General features: G+C 37.1%; 1 protein-coding gene and 1 long non-coding RNA gene across 2 annotated transcripts; both read left to right on the forward strand.

Annotated features, from left to right (window-relative positions):
• Positions 1-2723: 2723 nt before the first annotated feature.
• LOC133717057 (protein DETOXIFICATION 49) lies at positions 2724-4997 on the forward strand. The gene has a single exon (XM_062143686.1). The coding sequence runs from the start codon at positions 3021-3023 to the stop codon at positions 4704-4706; it is 1686 nt and encodes a 561-aa protein (XP_061999670.1). The 5' UTR covers positions 2724-3020; the 3' UTR covers positions 4707-4997.
• A 434-nt stretch (positions 4998-5431) lies between these two features.
• On the forward strand, positions 5432-9051 carry LOC133717058 (uncharacterized). The gene is made up of 2 exons (XR_009849389.1): positions 5432-6167; positions 8450-9051. It is a non-coding gene; the product is annotated as an uncharacterized LOC133717058 (long non-coding RNA).
• The last annotated feature ends 13511 nt before the right edge of the window (positions 9052-22562 follow it).

The following is a 22562-nucleotide window of genomic DNA, read 5'->3' on the forward strand; positions in this document are numbered from 1 at the left end:
TTATTACAACTTTCTTGGATCATGTTGAGATCATGATCAGCTTTGGAACCGAAAAATCAAAGTTTGACAGAAGTTTCAAAGTCTGTAGCTTTTGTCACTTGGTGCGTGGTTTCTGTTGCTATCGTTCTGGATCCCTTTGATTTTCTGAGGATTGCTCGATTATGATTGATATTCATACGAATTACTCAATTGGGTAGCTCGGAGAAAGTAGTCAAGAAAGTAAAAGAAATACGACTAAAACTAATTGCTCATATATAAACATCATTTTCATGTATTTATTTCTACTGTATAAACTATAGTTTGCTGTAAAAAAAGTCTCTCTAAGGTCAACAAAGAGTTATCGAGGATCTGAGACATTTTGAAACAGATTGAAACGAGTGCCGTTGCTTTTCTTGCATGCCCTAGAATTTTGTGGCATGCATGCTTATTGTCGGCAAAGATTCATTATAACATTTATGTATTATAGGTTTTAGTCGGTGCTAAATTGCTTGAATCTGTCATCTTCATTATCATTAGGGTTTGAAATGAGCCGATTTTATTGGATGCCTTTGAGTTCCACAATGAAAGCATTTCTGTCTTGAGGTTTGCAGTCAAGACCAAAGCAGTCTTTCAATGTTTGTAATGATACGACACCAAGTATTAACCGATGGGATTTGATTTTTCTGCTTTTTGGGGTAACAGAAGCAGCAGCTAGAACATGTTAAGCCAACATGGTCTTTCACTCTTTCCTTCTTTGGACATTGACAGTTCTGTTGATTGTGACTCTTGTTTTTGCCATATTTAGCGATTCCCATGTCTCTCCCATCTCTATATTCTTCTTTTTCCAACTTTGGCTTCTAATCTCTATCTTTTTCTTTCGGGGAATGCAATCAATTGCCTTTATTCTTTTCTAGCTTTTTTTTTTTTTCAATCAAAAATTAAATTTTTGTTCATTTCCAAGATCACTTTTCTAAAATTATTTCTAGCAAAAGTAAAAAAAAATCCAACAATTATCAAAATACGAGACTCTTATTGGATTATAAGTTGGATTATAAGTAATCAATAACTTCCGTTTATGATATAGTTAGGTGACGAATCGATTTTTAATTTTGGTGATTTTTTATAACGATGATCTTTAATCGGTAATCTTGAAAGTAAGTTGTTCAAATTACAAGAATACAACACGTACATAATGAGAATGAAAAATATAAGGTATCAATGTAGAATGTTGAAAAGCGAAAGTTGCTATTTTGTTAATTATTTTTTTATGACCTTTTTCTTGGTCTATTAGGGTATCTTCTAAACCTTCACACTAGGGTTCAACCGAAAGTTGGACTCATATAATGACAAAGAGAGCATGAAGAAACATTCTGCTAACAACTACAAGAATGAGGTCGATCGGACGCACGATTGCTCATACTGACACCAAACACATTCAAAAACATGGAACCCAAATCTCGGGGGTCAAAGGCGATGTTAAAGACACTGAATATGAAGCATGTGTAGAATTTTCTACACGTTTTTATGACTTAAAGACGATGGTTTGTCTTAATAATTTGACTCCGAAAAGAGGGCTTATCACTCGTGGTTTTACATGCACTTTTCATTAGAGTTTTAGAACCTCTAAATTATTTGATATTTATAAACATCTAGAAACAGTGAAAGACCAACCCACTCAACACTCAATTCATGCCGTGTGGAACCATGAATGCCATCCACTTGGCAGTGTTTCTCTATTGAGCAGCGATACAACTTTCAACGGCTTCATCAAATTTATATAAAAAAGACTTCAAAGGGGAAAAAACCCAACAAAAGCTGACTTTTCTCTTTTCCATTTTCATTAAGATACTTGCCATTTTGGTAATGGGGTTCAACCAAAAATAGTGCCATTCAACCCTATATATTGTCCCATCCCCCAAAGGGGAGATGAATTATTGAATTAAGATACCCAATTTCGACATGGTTTTGAATGAGCGGTTCCGTATGAGACCCAGGTACTTGTGAAGCCTTACAGGTACTTTCAATTGTTTAACTCGGTGCCTGCAGTTGAGAGTTAATGAAATGCTAATTACAAATAGCAAAGTTGAAAGCGATTTGGACTCTTAAAAGAGACGGATTCTATATTGTTTACTTACTTAATTATTAATACTTTAATTTTTTTAAGACATTTCATCCAACACATTTTTTTTTTTACTTTAAAACTATCACGAGTTTTTTTACTGTTACTAACAGATGAACGGAGTCCTTCTTTGGACTTATCCATCCATCAGTCATAAACTGTTGAAATAAAAAGTAAAAAAAAAAAAACCTTGTCAAGGCCAAGGTGGTGGAGCAGTGCAACTGTGCAAGCTTTGCATTAAGCCAAATGTGTATATCCATGAAGCAAATTAGCAAACAATTCTGGGCTGGCAACAGGGTGTAATATATTATTCCCCTTAATCCTTGGCTTGTCTAGCTCAATATTTTTCGAAAATTTTCCCTGCATCATAAATGGGTCCCTAAATCAATGGGCTTATTTGGCTTCTACCTAGAAATCAAGTCCAAGTATAACTGGCCAAGTCATTTTTGTCTCATTTCCCTCTTGTCTAATCTTTCCTAACCGAAAACGTTACAAACTTTGACCTGATTAATCAATCTAAATTGATATGTAATTAGTGTTGGGATTTGAGGACATAAATTTAGAACAAGAAACAAACACACACCAGCTTATAAATTAGATCTAGCTCAGCAAAATCTTAGTTCAGCAGAAATATACTGTATTTCTTATTTTTTATTTTTGCTCATGGTGTTTGAGAAATGAAAGTGGATTTTACACCCATCTCTCACTAGGTGTTGCTGACTTGCTGGCCGGTCATTACAAAGACACAATAGTCCCTCCAAAAAAGCACCCACTATATTCAAAGCTCATCCCCTCACCCCCCCCTAAGCCCTATATAAACCCCTTCACAGATCTCTCTCCATCTCATTCTCCCTCTCTCTCATTTTCTTAAGCTTGATTCCAATTGATCCTCCTAAACCCACAAACACTTATAATAATCATAATGTGCAAGATGACATCTCCTCCTCTCTGCTGCTCATGCAATGGCAATTCAGACTTTGTGTCAAACTCAGAAGACCCCAAACCCCTTCTCAGCACCCCATTGATCTCCAAAACCATAGCTCATCCCAGAAAGGAACAAAAACCCCAAACACTACAAAAACCCCAGAAATCCCATCTCTCCTTGGCTCTGAAAGAAGCAAAATCCATAGCTAGTATTGCTTTCCCTATGATTCTTACCGGCCTTTTACTCTATTCCCGGTCCATGATCTCCATGCTCTTCCTCGGCCGCCTCGGTGACCTGGCCTTAGCCGGCGGCTCCTTGGCCGTTGGCTTTGCCAACATCACCGGATACTCCATCTTATCCGGTCTCGCCATGGGAATGGAACCTATTTGCGGCCAAGCTTTTGGTGCCAAAAAACATACTCTGCTCGGCCTCTGTTTGCAAAGAACAGTTCTTCTCCTTGTACTTACCTCCATACCCATTTCAATTCTCTGGCTCAACATGAAGAAACTCCTAATCCTTTGCGGCCAAGACGAGGCTATTTCCATTGAAGCCCAATCATACCTCCTTTGTTCACTTCCCGATCTTCTTGCTCAGTCTCTGTTACACCCTTTGCGAATTTACTTAAGATCTCAATCCATCACTCTGCCTCTGACATTCTGCGCAACTCTGGCAATCATCCTTCACATTCCCATCAACTACTTTCTGGTTTCGCACCTAAATTTGGGAATCCAAGGTGTTGCCTTAAGCGGCGTTTGGTCGAATTTCAATCTCGTAATTTCTTTGATACTCTACATCATGATCTCCGGCGTGTACAAGAAAACTTGGGGAGGTATTTCCATGGAGTGTTTCCGAGAATGGAAGACTCTTCTCAATTTGGCCATACCAAGCTGCATTTCTGTTTGCCTTGAATGGTGGTGGTACGAGATCATGATCTTGCTCTGTGGTTTGTTACTGAACCCAAGAGCAACCGTTGCATCAATGGGGGTTTTAATCCAGACCACTGCTTTAATCTACATCTTCCCTTCCTCTCTGAGCTTCAGTGTGTCCACACGTGTTGGGAACGAAACCGGAGCAAACAACCCGAAAAAGGCAAAGCTCGCGGCCATTGTGGGGCTTTGTTGCAGCTTCATTCTAGGCCTAACAGCTCTCATCTTTGCAGTGATGGTGAGGAACATATGGGCCAGCATGTTCACTCAAGACAAGGAAATCATAGCCCTCACATCGTTGGTCCTGCCCATAATTGGGCTCTGCGAGCTGGGAAACTGCCCGCAGACAACCGGCTGCGGCGTGCTGAGAGGCACGGCGCGGCCGAAAGTTGGGGCCAACATAAACCTGGGGTGCTTTTACATTGTGGGAATGCCGGTGGCGGTGGGGTTGGGGTTCTTTGCCGGATTAGACTTCATGGGACTATGGCTCGGACTTTTGGCGGCGCAGGCTTCCTGTGCTGTGACCATGTTGGTGGTTTTGGGTGTTACAGATTGGAAGTTTGAAGCCCAGAAAGCCAAACAGTTGACAGGAGCTGCTGGAGTTGTGGATGACAGCGCAGAGGTTAAGGAAGACAAGACAGACAAAGCTGAAATCAAGGGAGAAGAAGATTGTTTATTTTTATTAGGTGATGAATTAGATTTCGCTAATGATAATGACAATAATGAGAGTAGTAATAATAGTGATTCCAATGTTTAGTTTATGATTTTTTTTTTCGGTGTATACTGTATAGTAGACTAGTAGTCTCTAGGTGCATCAGTGCATGTAGATCAAGAGCAGGGGGGTCTGTCTTTGTTTTGGGGGAAGGAGGTTATTTGTGTCTGTCTCCATGAGTTTCATACTTGCAGTGAAATTCAACTCTAAGCTGTAAAATGTTGAATTTCATATGAAGTATAGCTAGAGAACGTACATGGTCATCTCCACCCTTTTTCTGTATCTTGTACTCGGATACAGTCATTGAAGAAGAATTACTTTGCAAACCACAATCTGTCCCTTGGTTTGAATTTGATTATAAGGAACAGAGAAGCTGCCAACTGTTTTCAATTGTTTTCTTGCAGTTTGATAGTTGATGCAGTGGTAGTAGACCAGCTGCAAGAAGTTGGCTAGCTATCACTACATGGACGGTTTTGAAAGTGATGTGACTATCATTGCATCGAAGATTTGATATTAATGTATCGATCTATTAATGTACCATAAAAATTTTACTTACTAAAATGTAAGAGTTCTAAATTAGATATAAAGTGGAATACTGACTGATAGATAGAACAATTAAATATTTTGAAATATAGAAATATTCAAAAATATTTTAAGTTAGATTAAGTCTTTACGGACAAGATTCTGATATCATTGTAAACAATCATTATATTCTAAATATATAAATTAATTTAAGTTCTCTAATTGACCAACGGTATATATTAACACTACAAGAAAAATAGTCTATGACAACATCATATTTACAACATGCTGTAAATGCTCGTTGTCATCTCTAATATTCTACAACATGCGCAGAAAGAGTGTTGTATTAAATTATTTACCACTACATGCATCATTTGCATGTTGTTAATTTCGTTATCGATAACTCAGTTTGCACGTTGTTGTCTACTTGTTGTCAATTAATGTATCAACAAGTAGGAGTGCATGTTGTTAAATATTTTCAAAACAACAACGTGCAGCTAACGCGGTCGAAACTTTGAGATAAAAGATTAAAAAAAAAAGAAAAAACAAAAGGGCCTGTTGACTAAAGTCAGTAAAAAAAAGAAGCATCAGCTCTCTAAATCCATCATAGACCCAAAACATATAAAATCCTGGGCTTGAAGAATTGAGCTCTGAAGCTCTCAATTCTCAAACCCTAAACCGCCCGAAACGATCGCTTCCCTCCGTCGCCACTCTCAATTGGATCGACGACTTCACTATGGAGCAAGACTGCTTGTCCGGCGTCGCCGCCGTCGAGCACGTCCTGCTTAGCCGACGGCAGGGTCGAGTTTGCCTTTGGCTGAGCTCCTCCAATCCCTCCCGTAGTCCCATACCTCCCAAGCGCCGCCCAGCGTCGGCTACGTCCTTACTAGTTCATCCTCTGCCTCGGCTCCGTCGACCGCGCCACTGACTCCGCCGACCTCGGTTGTCAATCTCTAATGCATTTCCGGCGTTACGGCTACGAAGGTACTTCTTTCTTTCTTCATATTACCTGTTCCACCGTTTCGCACCTTTAATTTCATCATCTAGCTAGGTTCCTATTTCATTCTAATCATCATGTTCTTGTTTGAAAATTGTTTGATGAACTCAGGTTTTAGTCTCGCAGATGCAAAACACTGTTATTCATTCGCTTGTTCATGTTTTGCTTGTTCTTCCTGATTTGGCATTTTGTCGAACACTTGGTGTGCATTGAAAATAAAGATGATTCATGCTAGATAGTGAGTTTTATGTAAAAATTCGATAGTATCACTAAATTGTAATGATTTATAGCCAATATTGCGACTTTCTCAGTGATAAAATATGTTTTGTGTTTCTTCTTGGGAGGATTAGATTTGCATAATGTATAAGGGTTTATTGGTTTCTTGGTTGTTGAGAAATGGTGAGAAAAGAGAACAATATGTCTAGCATGGAAGGTCACCAAGTAAAATATGTTGTAAGAGCATTGCTAAATAGGGATCTACAATTGTGTCACTACTCACTACTATTTTCAGCAAATGTGGTGTTGATTTTAGAATTAGTATGAACAACACTTATATGATGTCTTAAGGTCGATCAAAAGTGGTTTATATTTGAATTAGTTGTGAGAATTTGTAAAACATATCCTAAATAAGGTACTTAGTAGGATTTTGTGGGTATCTCAGAAAAAGAAGATGAGAACCTGGGTATCTCATACATGTTCCACTGCTATTTGGTTAGTAGATTTCAGAAATAGTTAATTCGTTATACCTAACCATAGACCTCTTTACCAATTTTTTGGTCTGAAAAAGTGATGGCACTATATACATTACTATAATGTTGTTTGAGTGTTAACAGAAACATAAAGCCTTGGTGGTTAGCAAGTGCTATTTTCATACTTTTTTTAAATATTGACATGAGAAAAGAATGCAGCAGGGGATGTGATCTGAAAGCCATAGACACACCAAACCCTACATTAATTATATTATCAAAACAGATTATGCCACCACAAAGACAAAGTAGTTGGTTTTATTGCTTCTGAGGTCATTGCCAGAGAAGGAATTAATTATAGTTTTCAGCAATGTCACAACTTCAAATCAGTGGCACCTACTAAACTGCCAAAGTGATAGCATCCAAGACTCAAATTTGTATGATTGATTCGCTAATATAACCGAGGGAAAATTCATACCCTAAACCAAGGCTAGTTTCCTGATTCCTAAAACAAACTGGGATTTAAGCTATCAAACCTATAACGTGCACTGTGTGTCTATGTGTCTGTCATCTATTGCATTGATTCAGAACCCTTGCTGTAAATTCATTGTTTCTTTTCCAAGTCTTTTTCTGTTCACCATTTCCCTCCTGGTTCTTTGTTTGGATCACATTGTTTCCAACTTCTTATCTCTATGTGTTTGGGCAAGCATACTCTGAATCTATACACCCTTAACCTTGTGATCAAATAAATTTTTATTTAATCTCCTTGAGTTATCATTTTAAAAACCAAGTAGATATTAAACTACTTGAATGGATTCTTCTGTACATATTGATCCTTGAGTTATATGCTTTTTGTCTAAAAGGGATTGGGGGGTTTCCTTTCTGGGCCAAATTCCAACCCCATGAGACAAACAAATAGCTACTTCTTGACTACTCCTCAGCTTATAAAGTCTTTTATTGCTGTCAAAGTCTTTATTGATCGATTTCATTTTGATTATGTTGACATTTGCTGCTGTACTGCACTGTTATTGTTGATAAGTTGGTGAATGCCTACATAATTCTCAATCTTCTGTGTCAAAAATATATGATGTTTCATTATTCTGGCTTTCCTGCTGTGTGTAGTTTTTCATTAAGAGACTCTACAGAACAGGAATGCAATAAGTCAGCCATTCTCAGTCACTGGTATCATGTTGCATAATGAAATTTACAACTATTTATTGAATTTCCTTTTCCTTGATAATCTTTAGAAAGTTCTTATCATTCATATAATGTCCACATAATTTCCTTTTCATTAGTCTTCTTGTACCTTGTTTTACAGAAAAACTACCATCGATTCATGTATCTTGGTTGTTGCACTGAAACTTATTCTACAGATTATTTCAATTAGAATGCATGTATTATTATTTGTGATGACTGTAACTTGTGCTTCTGTATCTGTGTAGTTAATACTTGTCCTTGTCAAAGTGTTAATTAGATTAGAAGGAATAGCAATTGAGTGGTACTGTAGTAGTGGTTCTAAGTTCTAAGTTCTAAGTTCAGAAGGACTAATGTGCCTACGCTATATATGATTTCGTGCCTTCTAGTTTGAGGTACAGTTTCTGTCAAGATGGAGAAACAATGGCTGCAATTTGATAGAGAAAAGGAACAGACAAAGAAGAGGAAAAGAGGTGATGAAGAACAGAAAAAGAAGGGGAAAAAGAAGAGGAGGAAGTGGACCAATCAATGCTCCAAGCAATGATCTTGAAAATAGCAGATGTGCACTTTTGAATTGGAACAATTATGAAGAAGATGAAGTGGTAGCTGAAGGAATGATCTCTTCAACAAATCCAAGTACAAAAGTTCATTGTGTGCCTCTTGGACGAAATTGTTGGAAGGTTTGGGTTGATGTGGTGTTTGATGAGTATCAGACTATGGAAGTGTACAGATTAACCATGGATGCCAAACAACTTGGTGAAGCTATAGGAAGCACTCTTGCATGGCCCAAAAGCTCCATTGAAATGCTTCCTTAGTAGTTGAAGTAGCAGGTACATTTTGCTTTACTAGAGAATTTATGTAGGTCAGGAAGTACCATGCATGTTTTGTCAATGCTGGTGAACAAAGAATCCAGTACTTTGTCATGCATGTTTTGTAAAGAACATATGTATAAGAGAATGTGGCACTCCTAATGAAATGTATATTTTTCATACATGGTTAGTGTACGTGTACTAATATTGGCATGTGAATGTGTTTAAGTAATGGTGAATGTTTATAGAGGTACAGGAAAGCATAGCCCAACAAATTGGGTGCAATAATATATGCTGAAACGTTGTAACAACGTATGTAATATGACAACATACCATGTATGCTGTCGAAAACTAAAGACAACATGCTGAGAGTGTTGTTAAAACTTACAACATGCACTTGAAACGTTGTTGAAAATTTATGACAACGTGCAGAGCTCATTGTTGAATAATTACAACAACGTGCTTCACCTCTTTTTGACAACATGCAAAGTGCGATGTTCAGGACTCGAGGACTTTTAATGACTCTGGCATCTACAACATGCGCCAAACGTTGTCAAAAGTGATTGACAACGCTAATTGCATGTTGTTAAACATGTTTTTTCTTGTAGTGTAAGCTATGTGATACAAATTAGCATTATTTCCAAAAAAAATTTTTTTTTCATTCTTAGAACATGTTTACCCAAAATAACAATGGTTCAAAGATCGATGTTTGAGAAAAATTGTTTAAGGTTACCAAATATTTAGAAAAATTGTTTATACCAAAACCTATTTTCAATTGGGGTGTTAAGTTCTTAATACTTAAATGCAATATTACCCAATCAAATGAAGGATTCAGATGGATGCTTTCTGGGACTTGAAACTTGATCAATTGGTCTGCATTGATTGGCCGGAGTCAGCTGACCGGTGCAAAAGGCCGGCCGGCTACATTTGTCGGACTTGGTCTGAGAGGTACATGATCGATGCACGTTTTTAGGTAACATGATCAATCATGATGTCGTCATTCACATGCAATCAATTAATAAGAACAACATGCAGTCTAGCTAGCTTTGAGTATACATGAAACCAGGAATCTTACTATTACTACTGCAGATCGAGAAATGGTGGCAAGCGATAGCCAAAAGGAGCAAGATGCTCATCAGAAAAGAAGTTCCAGTTGTACCTCAACTTGCAAAACTTGCCTCATCCAGAAGTAGTCATAACTCCACTCATTTACAGATCAGTTTCAAGACTTGACTGGACCTAACTCCTTCATCCCCCAAGCTCTGATCTGTTGCTTTTTCTTTGTTATTAATCACAATCAGATTGCACACATAGGAACTACGTGTATATATAATTACACACACACACACGCGCGCCATTATTCTGTGTTTGACACCTATATGCCATTATAGCTACAGGAAGTTAATACCAAAACGCATAAAACAATTTTGGTCTGCCGATGCACAAATCGCTTATTAGTTTTGAGTTATATGCATTGGCTGACTCTAAACAGGGTGCACACGAAGATGAATTATTTTCGCTCTAATTTCTATGACCTAGTAAGCTCTTCAGCAACTCGATCTATATTATTTGACATTTTAAAGTGTTTAATGAATTATTTCAAAGAATTTAAAATAACTATAATTATAGACGCAAAATAAGGTAGCGTGTCAAACTCATTTATCTTGTTCTCAACACCAAATACATGCTTTAATTAACTTTACACCAAATGAGAGAAGGTATTGAAAGAATATTCTTATATCAAGAATCTTATTTATTTATTAATTAATTTTAAGTTGAATACACTAACTTCAACAATTATTCCTTAAATAGCTGAATTCATCATTAAATTGAGCAATGCCACATGCTAAACCAGAGAGTGAGTAACAAAGAAAGGTTTTATAGATTAATAGATGTTTTTTAATTGATTCCAAAGTCCTCCCCCGGCCAATATAAAAAGTTATCATGAAATTCATTTGGTTTTCTCATTTATTATTGTCATGTAATAATATAGTTCAGTTATTCTATGTTGAGCCCCCATAACAGTAGCAGTCATTCAATATTGAGCTGAGCGAATAACGACAACGGGGTTTGACTTTATATTGGATTGTTGGGTTACACAACAATTTGACTGCCTTTAGGTTTATATATTTTGTTGCATATAAGATCAACATCAATAGCACAGTAATGAAATTTCAGAATTAATATTATGCATGCTAAGGTCAGAATATAAGATAAAAATTGCATGTTGTACTAATTAATATTAATGACGACTATAATACATTTTTACAAAAGATTCTAATGTAGGGTGCATGCATCAAATGAAAATCGTGAATTATACTGTTGTTCTTTACTTAAAAGACTATTTCATCATGTGGTTGGGCTAGTTGATTTGTTCTTTACTTTCTATTACTTGAAAAACTCAAAATAATATTTACTTTCAAGTGTATAAGTAATAAAAAGTAAATATTATTTTGAGTTTTTTTTTAACGCAAAATAAAATATTTTACTACGTTTTGAGTATGAAGTTTTACGTTTTTAAAATATATGTAATTGATACGATGGACATGCCATGTAGGAAGATCGTTTCATTAAAGACTTTTTTCATTTACTTATCTATATTTATTAGTATTATAAGATGTGTAATTGTATATAGAATTGTTTCAGCGTACGATTGTAATTTTCAGTAATGATTAATGGTGGTGGAGTGACTTTTACTTCTGGGAATTAAAATGACAAGGACACAAGCTAGCACTCCTAGCAGTGCATGTTTTGCATTATACGTAGTTGACTGATCGAATTGTATTATGTTGGTGCCGATGTCCATTATTTTAGTGAGTGCCTTGCCTTGCCTTGCATAAAAGTTGGTCAAACTCAATTGAATTATAGAGATCCATCCCCATGCAGAGATAACAATGCTAGCCAGCAAACACTAACAAATGCATAAGACAGATAATATATAGTCCCCATGGTTGACTTTGATTTGGTTTTTCTTATATAGTATGATGCTAGTTGTCTGTAGAAGAGAATAATTATACAGATTATAAAATACAGTACTAGACATGCATGCTTGGTAATATACACTAATACAATATTTTCTTTCATTAGTATTGCGCCATTTGTAATGATCTCGTGTAGTTCTAAAAATTTGCTCTGGTCTATGTTCATAATCATCAGCTTCATTGTAATTAAGTTGTTATATATACTTCAGTCCGCCTGACCTTGACTTGCTTTTGGTATTTGTGAGCAGTTGATTAAGTTGATGTTAATGATAAACATTTATCTACTTATGTTGGTTGACAATAAATTGAGTGACCCAAACCCACAGACAATGTTCCATTTTTCTCATAACACGCCGCATCACGTGTGGTGAATTTTCAAGCCATACACATAGACAACTTTGGATGACGTGGAGCCCGTGTGGCCGTGAGGCATGCACACGTGAGATAACCTGCTCTGATACTCTAATAAAGTAATATGGAGTTCACATCCAAAATCAATTGGCAATGGATAGAGTGGCTCAAACCCTTATAAATCCATAGACAATGTCCAATTTTTCCCATGTGGGATCACTGGGATGTATATATTCTCAACATGAGCCAATTCCATCAATCCCTACATCGGTATAATTTCCACAATATCCCAAAGATCTCTCACAATGTTCTTTGACTAGCATTATTCTTGGCTAAATTTAAAGATGATTTACGTTTGGACGTGCTTAGATTAGAGGGCTGAAAGCGCAGATCATGCACCAGCCTTCCTACTATCTATATCGATATGATTCTAAGTGCAAGATCTAATGTGGAATATACAAGTTGAATCCTGAATTGTCGATGGTATATATATGTATATGGGAAAGGGTCCTTTATCTCTTATTCAAAAGGTTAGGGACAGTCAGACTCAGACCTAATGATGAAGTGCATTATGGAGTAGTGGGTATGCAATAGTACGCAGCTCTTAAAAGCCACGAAAGTGATTATGATCGAAGGACATTGTCTATGGTAGCAAGGGTACGTATGTGATTGCATATACTTTGTCATTATATTACAGGACAGCTTATGATGCATGGGGATCACAATTAACTATTAGGTCATTTGTTTGAGTCAAAAGAATATGATGATATTAAAATAATTGCACTAATCTTAGTTCCTAAGTACTAAGATTGACAATAGATGAAGTGACTCAAACTCTTATAAGCTTATAAGGAAGGTTATATTTTTCCAATGTGGGAGTTATATTTTTCACATTCTCAACACGCCCCGCACGTGTGGCGATTTCTCAAGCCATACACGTCACACGTGGACAAGTTATATTGGGTGACGGTGAGCACGTGTGGCCATAGCTGAAAACAAACACGTGGGTAACCTGCTTTGATACCATGATAAAGTAATATAAGGTTCGCATCCAAAACCAATTGGCAATTGATGGAGTGACCCAAACTCTTATAAGCCCATAAGGAATGTTATATTTTTTCAATGTGGGAGTTATATTTTTTACATTCTCAACACCGACGCACATCTTTTAGTTAAAAACTTAAAAATCTAAAATCTAAGTAAGTTAATAGAATTAGAACAACAAATCTGAAGAGAATTAAAAAAGAAGAAGAAGAAGCAGAAAAAAGACGATACGAACATGTCGAGAATAATATATATCAATTGTGGGCTGCCGCCCTGGTATGTACATGAAACATCTAGCTATTTGTCTGTTTATGTGCTTTTCGATTCCCTTTGCTCAATGAGCAAAAAGATTTGAGAAGTCCACATGGGAATAGGATTAGAGTTTGATATTAACATGACGTTTTATTAGCTTATGTGTTGTAGGAAAACTAGCTCTCTCGAGTGCGATCGTATGTGTGATTCAGAAAAGCTTGTAAGCTTTTAGAATGGAATTTGCAGCATTCCGAACTGTTTATATCTTGTCCTGGTTGAAGTCCATGTCATTCTCCATTCATATATGATATATTCAAATTCAAAAACAGCTGTAATATTTGAATTTTAAGCCCAGATTCTGCCCTCATACTGCATTTTAATTAAGTTTAGATTGAATTTTAAGCAGATCGACTTGCATATACAAGTCGCTGCACCATTTAGACGCTAAAATAACACATTTCGAAGAGCTCATGTTGTCCTACTATAAGACCATGTTCGTTTGTAGAAGTGAATTATGCACAAAAAGGGGGGAAAATGGAATGAACTTACTAGAATGACATTCTTGTCCAAAACTAAAATGAAATGAAAATGTTATCGATAACTCTGAATAAAACTTTGACACAAACTTAGTAGTAATTAACTACTACTAAAATGTTATTTATGCATTGTTATTTTGCGGTTCAGGTTTGGTCCTCAGCTCATACTTTAAATCCTTTGTATTGGAATCGATCTTTTTTAGATTGGCTTGATCATATTGGGAATAATTCTGCTTTGTCCTCAGATCATTTTGCTTCAAGTCTCTACACTGCTTGGGCCATTTGGCATAGCAGAAATAAACTAGGTTTTCAGAATATTAATTTGTCTCCTGCCTCGTGTGTGTTTCAAGCTTATGCTTTGAGCTCTAATTATTTGAAAGCCAATCCCAGGTTCTCTCTCCCAAAGATTTCGAAATACTTTCATATTAAGTGGCAACCCCCTAATGCTAATCAAGTGAAGTTTAACTTTGACGGTTTTGTCAGGAATGGTTTGGCTACTCTTGGGTTTGTTATTCGCAATAAGGATGGTAACCCTCTTTTTGCAGCTAATAGAAAAATTGGCAATGCGTCAGTGTTGGTAGCGGAAGCCACGGCTCTACGAGATGGACTCCATACAACTTTACTTCAACATCATTCTAACATCATTGTGGAAGGCGATTCAAAGTTATTAATAGAATGTGTTCAAGGTCGTTGCCAGTTTCGGTGGCGCATTAAAACATTATTACATGATATTAACGAGCTTACACTACAGTTTCGTTCAATTATCTTCAGACATGTGTATTGAGAGACTAATTTTGTTGCGGACCATCTAGCATCGGCATTCTTCTCATAATCCATCTGTCTGGTTTTTTTGTTTGCCCCTTTCTGTGTCCCCAGCGTTCCAGTTGGATCGGCTGGGAGGGGGTGTGGTGCGTGGGTTTGTTTTCTAGTTTCTGTTTTGTTTTTCAATCATCACAAAAAAAAGACTAGCTAGTATGTATCCTTTTTCATTTGGAAATCCTTGAGTTGACCAATGACTCTGGTTAATTTGGAATTTGTCCCATTTCATCGTCCTGACGATTTATTCAACTTGATTAATTATGATGGTTTAGTAATTAACTATGACGGTTACCACTAATACTAGGGTAGGACAGTGGATATATGAGAGATGTCCACAGAGATATAAGTTATCTACTTTTAAAGATTAGGTCATATTTTTTTCAACTTTTAGGATGCGATCTACACTATTAGAACTTACCTTTGGACGTTAAGAAGGTCTAATTAAGAAGTTTACGTTTTGTTCAATAATTAGACAGATTTTAACATTTCCTACACAGTCTACACTTATAGATCTCAATGGCATGATGTAAAGACAGTCAATGTCTCGATGACATGAGACGCAATAGTTGAGACGTACACAATTGAGTCCAATTTCAATTCATGTACATATCGTTTTCAAAGTTCTGGAAAGATAATGGGCCACAACGATATTCACCAGTTTTAGTGCTTAAATTTTTTTAGGCTTATTAATTAATATTTTACCTCAGAGTAAGTGAGTAATGAATATCTCTATCAGTCTTTAATCAGCTGACATATGTTACCTGTGAATGCTTTAGCAGTTAATTAGCCACAAGCTTTTAACTAAAACAAATAATTACCTACTAGCTGTTGAGAATGTGAAAAAAATATAACTCTCACATTAAAAAAATATAACTTTGCTTATGGGTTTATAAGGGTTTGGGCCACTCCATCCATTGTCAATTGGTTTTGGATGTGAACCCTATATTACTTTATCACGGTATCAGAGTCAAGTTACCTACGTGTTTGGTTTCAACGATGGCCACACGTACTCACCGTCACCCAATATAACTTGTCCACGTGTATGTCTTACATGTTTTGTTTCAGCGATAGCCACACGTGTTCACCGTCACCCAATATAACTTGTCCACGTGTATAACTTAAGAAATCGCCACACTTGTTGAGAATGTGAAAAAAATATAACTTTGTTTATGAGTTTTTAAGGAATTGGGTCATTCCATCTATTGTCAATTGATTTTGGATGTGAACTCCATATTACTCTATTTCATCCATTGTCAATTAGTTATGGATGTGAATCCCATATTACTTTATTACTAGCTAACTTGAATCCTATCCAAATCAAGCTATCCCCGCTTTCTATTGTACTGGTCATTGTAAAAATGGTGGAACCAACTGATTTTTCATAATCTTTATAGATATTCTGCAATCTTATATAGTGCTTATAGCTTAGTTCATATTCCAATAAGAATTAAGGGGACCGTTCTTATATTTGTTTCAGTGATGCGACATTGGAATCTACATTTTATAAAATTAACAGTTTGTTTCTCTCTCTCACACACAGAGACACACACACACACACACATATATATATATATATATATATATATATATATATACGGATCCATTCGAGAGCGGACGTCCGCAACCCAGAAAAAGTGCGGACGTCGCTGCTCCGGCCTCGATCAAGCGGCGACGGCGCGGCGCGGCTTGCCGGAGGGATGCTGGGGGTCGTGCGGAGGGGTCTGCGGTCCGATGGAGTCGCCGGCGACGGTTCTGCTGTGCTGCACAGAACCTGCAACTGCAGGTGAGGTGGCTGCCCAGAAACCGGCAAGCCCGACCTCCTCCGACCTCGAACGCCGCCTAGAAGAGGTCTGGGACGCCTCCGGCCTCCCTCCGGCCAGCCCGCGCCGCCGCCTGAAAGCCGCCTGCTGCATCGACGTCCGCACTTTAGCGACAGTGCGGACGTCCGCCCTTGATCGGGCCTGTATATATATATATATATATATATATATATATATATATATATTACCATTACATTGCGATAAAATTTATGGACTATAACATGGGGTTCTAACATGGGCAACCTGTGTGACTATACGTACAGGACCCTGAATCTTACAAACCCATCAACTTTTTTTATTAAAAATTATTATTATTATTAGCTTATTGCTTATCTTTTATTTTAGTTAACAATCAAGGCCGACTCTGGTGCCTTGTTATTCCATATGACTTAAAATCTTATAAAACTAACCGCTTCTTCCACTAATGTTTTATTATGATCGATTAGTTTGTTTGTATTTTATCTTACATTTAATAATAATCAAAGTCCACTATGATATATATCATAGGTGCGACTCCATAGATTTTGAATCTCTTATATAACCGATTACTTATTTTAGGAAACTTTCATATCAGTGTTTTTTTGTTTTTGTTGGACAACGTACTCTGATCATAAGTAATACAAGGAAAAAGAAAGTTCTCGTTTTTTTGCCGTGTAAAAGTCCTGTAATGTCAATCCGAATAGTTTGAAATATTGTTTTCATCCATACATTCGTTTGATTTTTATGGAGGTGTATATTGCATGAGTCTGGATTCGAGCAAATCTAAAAGCCTAAAGGAGCCAAAATTGAATGGAACAGAATCAATGTCAAATTGTCAACAATGGCCACTAAAACTGACTGATTGGACCGAAAAAAGGGAGAAGAGAAGGCGGTGGCATCCTACTGAGGAGACAATTTGGACGATGAAACCCTAAACCAATTAATCACCACCACCCAACCCAGGGAATGATAGCTTTAGCTCCCCATAAACCAAACTGGAAAGATCATCGATGCCAGTACTATATAATAAATAAAACACATAATGGCTTAATACCAAGTATCTTTATCTTGTTTGTTAATTATTTGCTTAATGCATGTTTGCATATTGGTGAATCTGAATGGCCACAATTCCGTGTCAACTTCAACTTCAACTTCCTCTTGGAGGCCATCAAAAGCCAAAAGCCATCTTTTCTTTTGCATTCTTTATACATCTTTTGGCACAAATTCTACATTTCTATATTGAACTTATAATCTTGTACGTAATATACTTAAGCGGGTGTTGCCGGTGCAATAGGTAGTTGATTTGGAGTAGAAAGTGGAGGAGGATAGAGGACTAATTAAATTGCTTAATTAAGAAACAATATGCATGTTAATTATGTTTGTAATCAGTAAAAGGCATGTTACTTACATGCTTCATGTGGGATTTGGGATGGTCGATCTACAAATTAATAACTAAGATATGCATCCTTAATTTACTTTCTGTAGTTCATTGCGTTCTATATAATATACATGCTCTTCTAGTGAGGGATTATTTTTTTGGCCATTTTAAGGGATCGTTATATCCACTTTTCGATCGCATATTCACATCTTAACCGTTCAGTTTTTTTTATATATTGCATATGGCATGCATGACGTTAGTGATCATAATCTCTGTAGCATTTCCAAAAACGTGTCATGCAATCAAGTGGGGGGGGGGGGGGGGTGTAATGTTCATGTTTAAGGAATTAATCAAATGCTCCGACCATCCATTATGTTTCAATTTTCTTGATGATACGAAAAGGATTGACAATGCAGGAATGACATTTTTAATTTTGGTTTCAAACTCCAATTAAGACAGAAAAGATTAATTACACAATTAAAAACAAAGAGATATAAAATTTTCATTATTAAAAAGCAAGAAAAAACGATTTCAAACTTTTTAGTTTGCAATTGGATCTATATTATTCTCATTATAGAGCATGCATTGCTATAATACATGTCATGTAATGAAGTGGGGCATATATATAATAATGTTCATGTTTAAAGAACTAATCAAATGCTCCAACCATCCATTATGTTTCAATTTTCTTGATGGTACGAAGAGAATTGATGGCATTTTAAACCATCCATTATACAATTAAAAACAAAGATACATAGATTTTTATTATTAAAACGAAAGAAGAAACGGTTTCAAATTTTCGAGTTTGCAATTATTCTCATTAATTATAGAGCATGCATTGCTATAATATATGATGTGGAATCCCCTGTCCCTATCTGACGAGCCAGACGACTTGAACTAAGCGGTGATAAACAACTCAATGAACCCTAGGAAGGCAACTCCATCGTATTATATATTAGACTGTAGAAACTAACTGCAAACCATAGTTTCACATTCTAACTACAAACCATAGTGTCACGTTTGAATGAATAATAGTGGAACCTTCATCTGCTGACATAATAATTCACGTCACTACGAGACCCAGTAGAGGTGAAGTCGGTGTAATCAATTAAGTAAGTAGTCGCTGGGATTTGGGACTCGAACATTTAATTAATGACTAAATTCAGTTTGCCCTCTTTAATTTTGGGGCAAACATCAGTTTGGTCCATGATCTTTTTTTTTAATCATGATGGTCCTTGCACTTCTATTTTCCATCACGCAAGTCTAAAATTCAAATTTAGCTCGAAATGTGAAGTCATATGCTGAGCTGGACCAGACATCCGGGCCCAATTTTTAGATTTTAAATCACTAATAAGGGCAAAATAGACATTTCTAATTTAATTTTATTTCTTTTTTCTTTTATTATCTAATTTCTATTTTTTTTTTCTTTTTTCTCTCTATTTTCTCTCTCTTTAGCTTCACTTTGCCTCTCTCTCTCTCTTCCCGACCTCTCTTCTTCTTCTCTTCATCTACCATCACTGCCATCACCGGAGACCACCACCTCCAGCCACCACTTCACTACACAGCCATCATCATCTGAACCACAACTGAAAACCCGACCAAGACCCAGTCTTTTCATCGTCGATCAAGACCCTCCGGTCACCGCACGCGACCTCCAAACCTGTGATGCCACTGTTCCACGACCCTCAACGGTTTCCGGCCATCTCCTCACCACACCACCATCACCACTGCACTCAGCAAGCAATGGAGAAGAAAACCCAAAAGTTTCATTGCCACCCGAAGCCGGACGACACCGTATGTGCCGTCGCCGGAATCTAGGTTATGCAAGGGCCGATTCGTCTTTTCCAACCACGTCCGATATGCACGACCACCCTAGCTGGAATCAGAGCCTCACAATTCATCAAAACCCCTTGGTCCTGACCTTTGTTTGCTACCAGAGCCGCCGCACCCGTCGCCGGAGCTTATGGAGAAAGAAGTGGGCACTTGTTCAGTTCTTCAGCCACCGCAAGCCCTCCTCCACCGCCTCCTCAATTGCACGCCCTCCTCCACCGCCTTTCATCTTGCACAGATCCGGCCTCACCTCTCGTGCCGACATCATCTTCATCTTTGCATCTTCATCTTCGCATCTTCAACTTCATCAAGGTTTGGGTAAGCAATCCAAGAAATTGGTAATGAAATTTGTTGGGTGTGCAGATAGGGGGTTTGACATTCCCAGACCTGTCCAGGTGGTGGTAATGGGTTCTAGTGATCGACCCAAAAGTGATGAAAGGGGTGGTGGAAAGAGGTTGTTGAAAGCTGGAGATTTGATTTCGGGGTCATGAGGTTGTGGCTGCAATTGACCCTAAGCAGCGGTGGGAGGGTTGTGGGTAAGGAAGAGAAAGGAGAGGAGGGTTTAGTTTTTGATTACTGGTTTTCGATCGTGTAATGGGGCCATAATTGACTCAAAACAGTAACAAGGGTTACTTAGGACATTTCGCACAAAATGAGAGGACAAAGCTGAAAAGTGGGCCCGGATGTCTGGTCCAGCTCAGCATATGACGTCACCTTTCGAGCTAAATTTGAATTTTGAACTTGCGTGATGGAAAATAGAAGTGCAATGACCATCATGATTAAAAAAAATTGTCAGGGACCAAACTGATGTTTGCCCCAAAATTAAAGCGGGCAAACTGAATTTAGTCCTTTAATTAATTAGGGGACTTTTGCAGGAGAAGACATTTCAAAATCTCCAAGCATTGCAAGTAGCTAGAAGTAGCCAGCTGAAACATTCAATGTTAATATTAAACGAACTACAAAGTCCCACGTATTTGATGGAACCCTAGCTTATAAACTGAGTCTGGGTGACACGACACCCACACAAACACTAGCCAAACTTGAGAACATTCTACGGCGCCGACGTCTACTTTTCAGAGCAAAAAGATGGGTGCGCTGAACACAACAGGGGCTGCAGCTAGGCCTAGTTTCTGCCGTTTTAAATTCACTTTGCAGCACAGAATGACTGGACTAGAAGATGACCCTCCCTTATAAACCCTAATTAAAGTACAAAACGTGTTTTATTTTATTTCATCAAGACACAAAAAGCATGCAGTACGAATTAAATAGATGGATGAGGTCTTGGCTAGACTGATACTAGTACGTGCAAAGTAATTTTTACACGTTAGCTTAGCAACACCTACTCATATCTTCTTCTTTGATTCCAAGTCGAAGATATGTATTGGGAATTTTCGGTTTGAAGATTTGATCAATAACATACTGTACAGTACTTTTATCATTTAAATATAGTATATGATCCGATCATCCATAGTTTTCTTTTTTTAACTATAATTATTTGCTGCCTCCTTTGATGCTACATGCATGAATTTGTGTTTAATCTATCACTTTCATTCTATAGTAACACCTTTATATCTTATATAGATATCGATCTTGTGCATGTTATGTTTATCGTTAAATATATTTGTAACTTGGGAGATAGGGATTTGTTGTGCCTAATAGAATGATCGAAAAGCCAATTGTTGTAGTACTAGTTCTAATCAAGCAGAAATTTGTGGAAACAAATATATATATATATATATATATATATATATATATATATATATATATATATATATATTAGCAGAGATTACTTTAACTTCAATTATTTGCTGCCTCCTTCGATCCTACACGCATGCATTTGTGTTTAATCTATCACTTTCATTCTATAGTAACACCTTTGTATCTTATATATATCTATCTTGGTCGTGTTATGCTATCGTTAATTATGTTTGTAACTTGTGCGATAACCCCAACAAAATGATAGAAAAGCCAAGCAGTACTAGTTCTAATCATATATTTTTGTTTTAGAGAAACGGGAATTGAGAGAAAATTGCTGTGTATTCTCATTGATAATAGGGACCTCTTTATATAGAGGATTACAATGCATAAAATCTGAATCGTACAAGGAAAGGTAATCATACATTGAATGGATATCTCTAAGATTTTCCGAGATTATCTCTAGTTAATAACCCTATTACCACGAGGTCAAGTAACCTAGAGTTTGGGCCAGACACAAAATAGAGATTTACTTGAACACTTCTCCTTTGTTAGAGAGGAAAGATCTCACATTGGAAAAGTGACAAATAAAATATAACTTATAAGTGGGTGGATCTCACCCAATTGTACCGAGACCTTTTGTGATTAAAACCCGACACCTATTGGGTGGTTAAGTTGGGACAGTATCAGTACAATGGTGGGCCACGGGCCACGCTTGTCGCTGTTTAACATGGTATCAGAGCGGGTCATTCTCCAATTGCGTCTCCACGTAGGCACGTATCATGAGCCCAAATTGGGGTTCCTTGTATTGCCATCGAAATATTACCAAGTGTCCAATGTAGGCTTTGGATTGTATTGACCAAGTCTCCGATATGAGACTTGTGTCCCAATTTCCAATATGAGAATTGGATTAATTAATTTCACGTGCAGACCTAGAGTTAGGTTGCACGTGAGGGGCTGTGTTGGAGAGGAAAGATCCCACATTGGAAAAGTGACAAATAAAATATA

Source organism: Rosa rugosa, chromosome 6, assembly GCF_958449725.1.
Source record: "Rosa rugosa chromosome 6, drRosRugo1.1, whole genome shotgun sequence".
In the NCBI taxonomy this organism is placed as follows: domain Eukaryota; kingdom Viridiplantae; phylum Streptophyta; class Magnoliopsida; order Rosales; family Rosaceae; genus Rosa; species Rosa rugosa.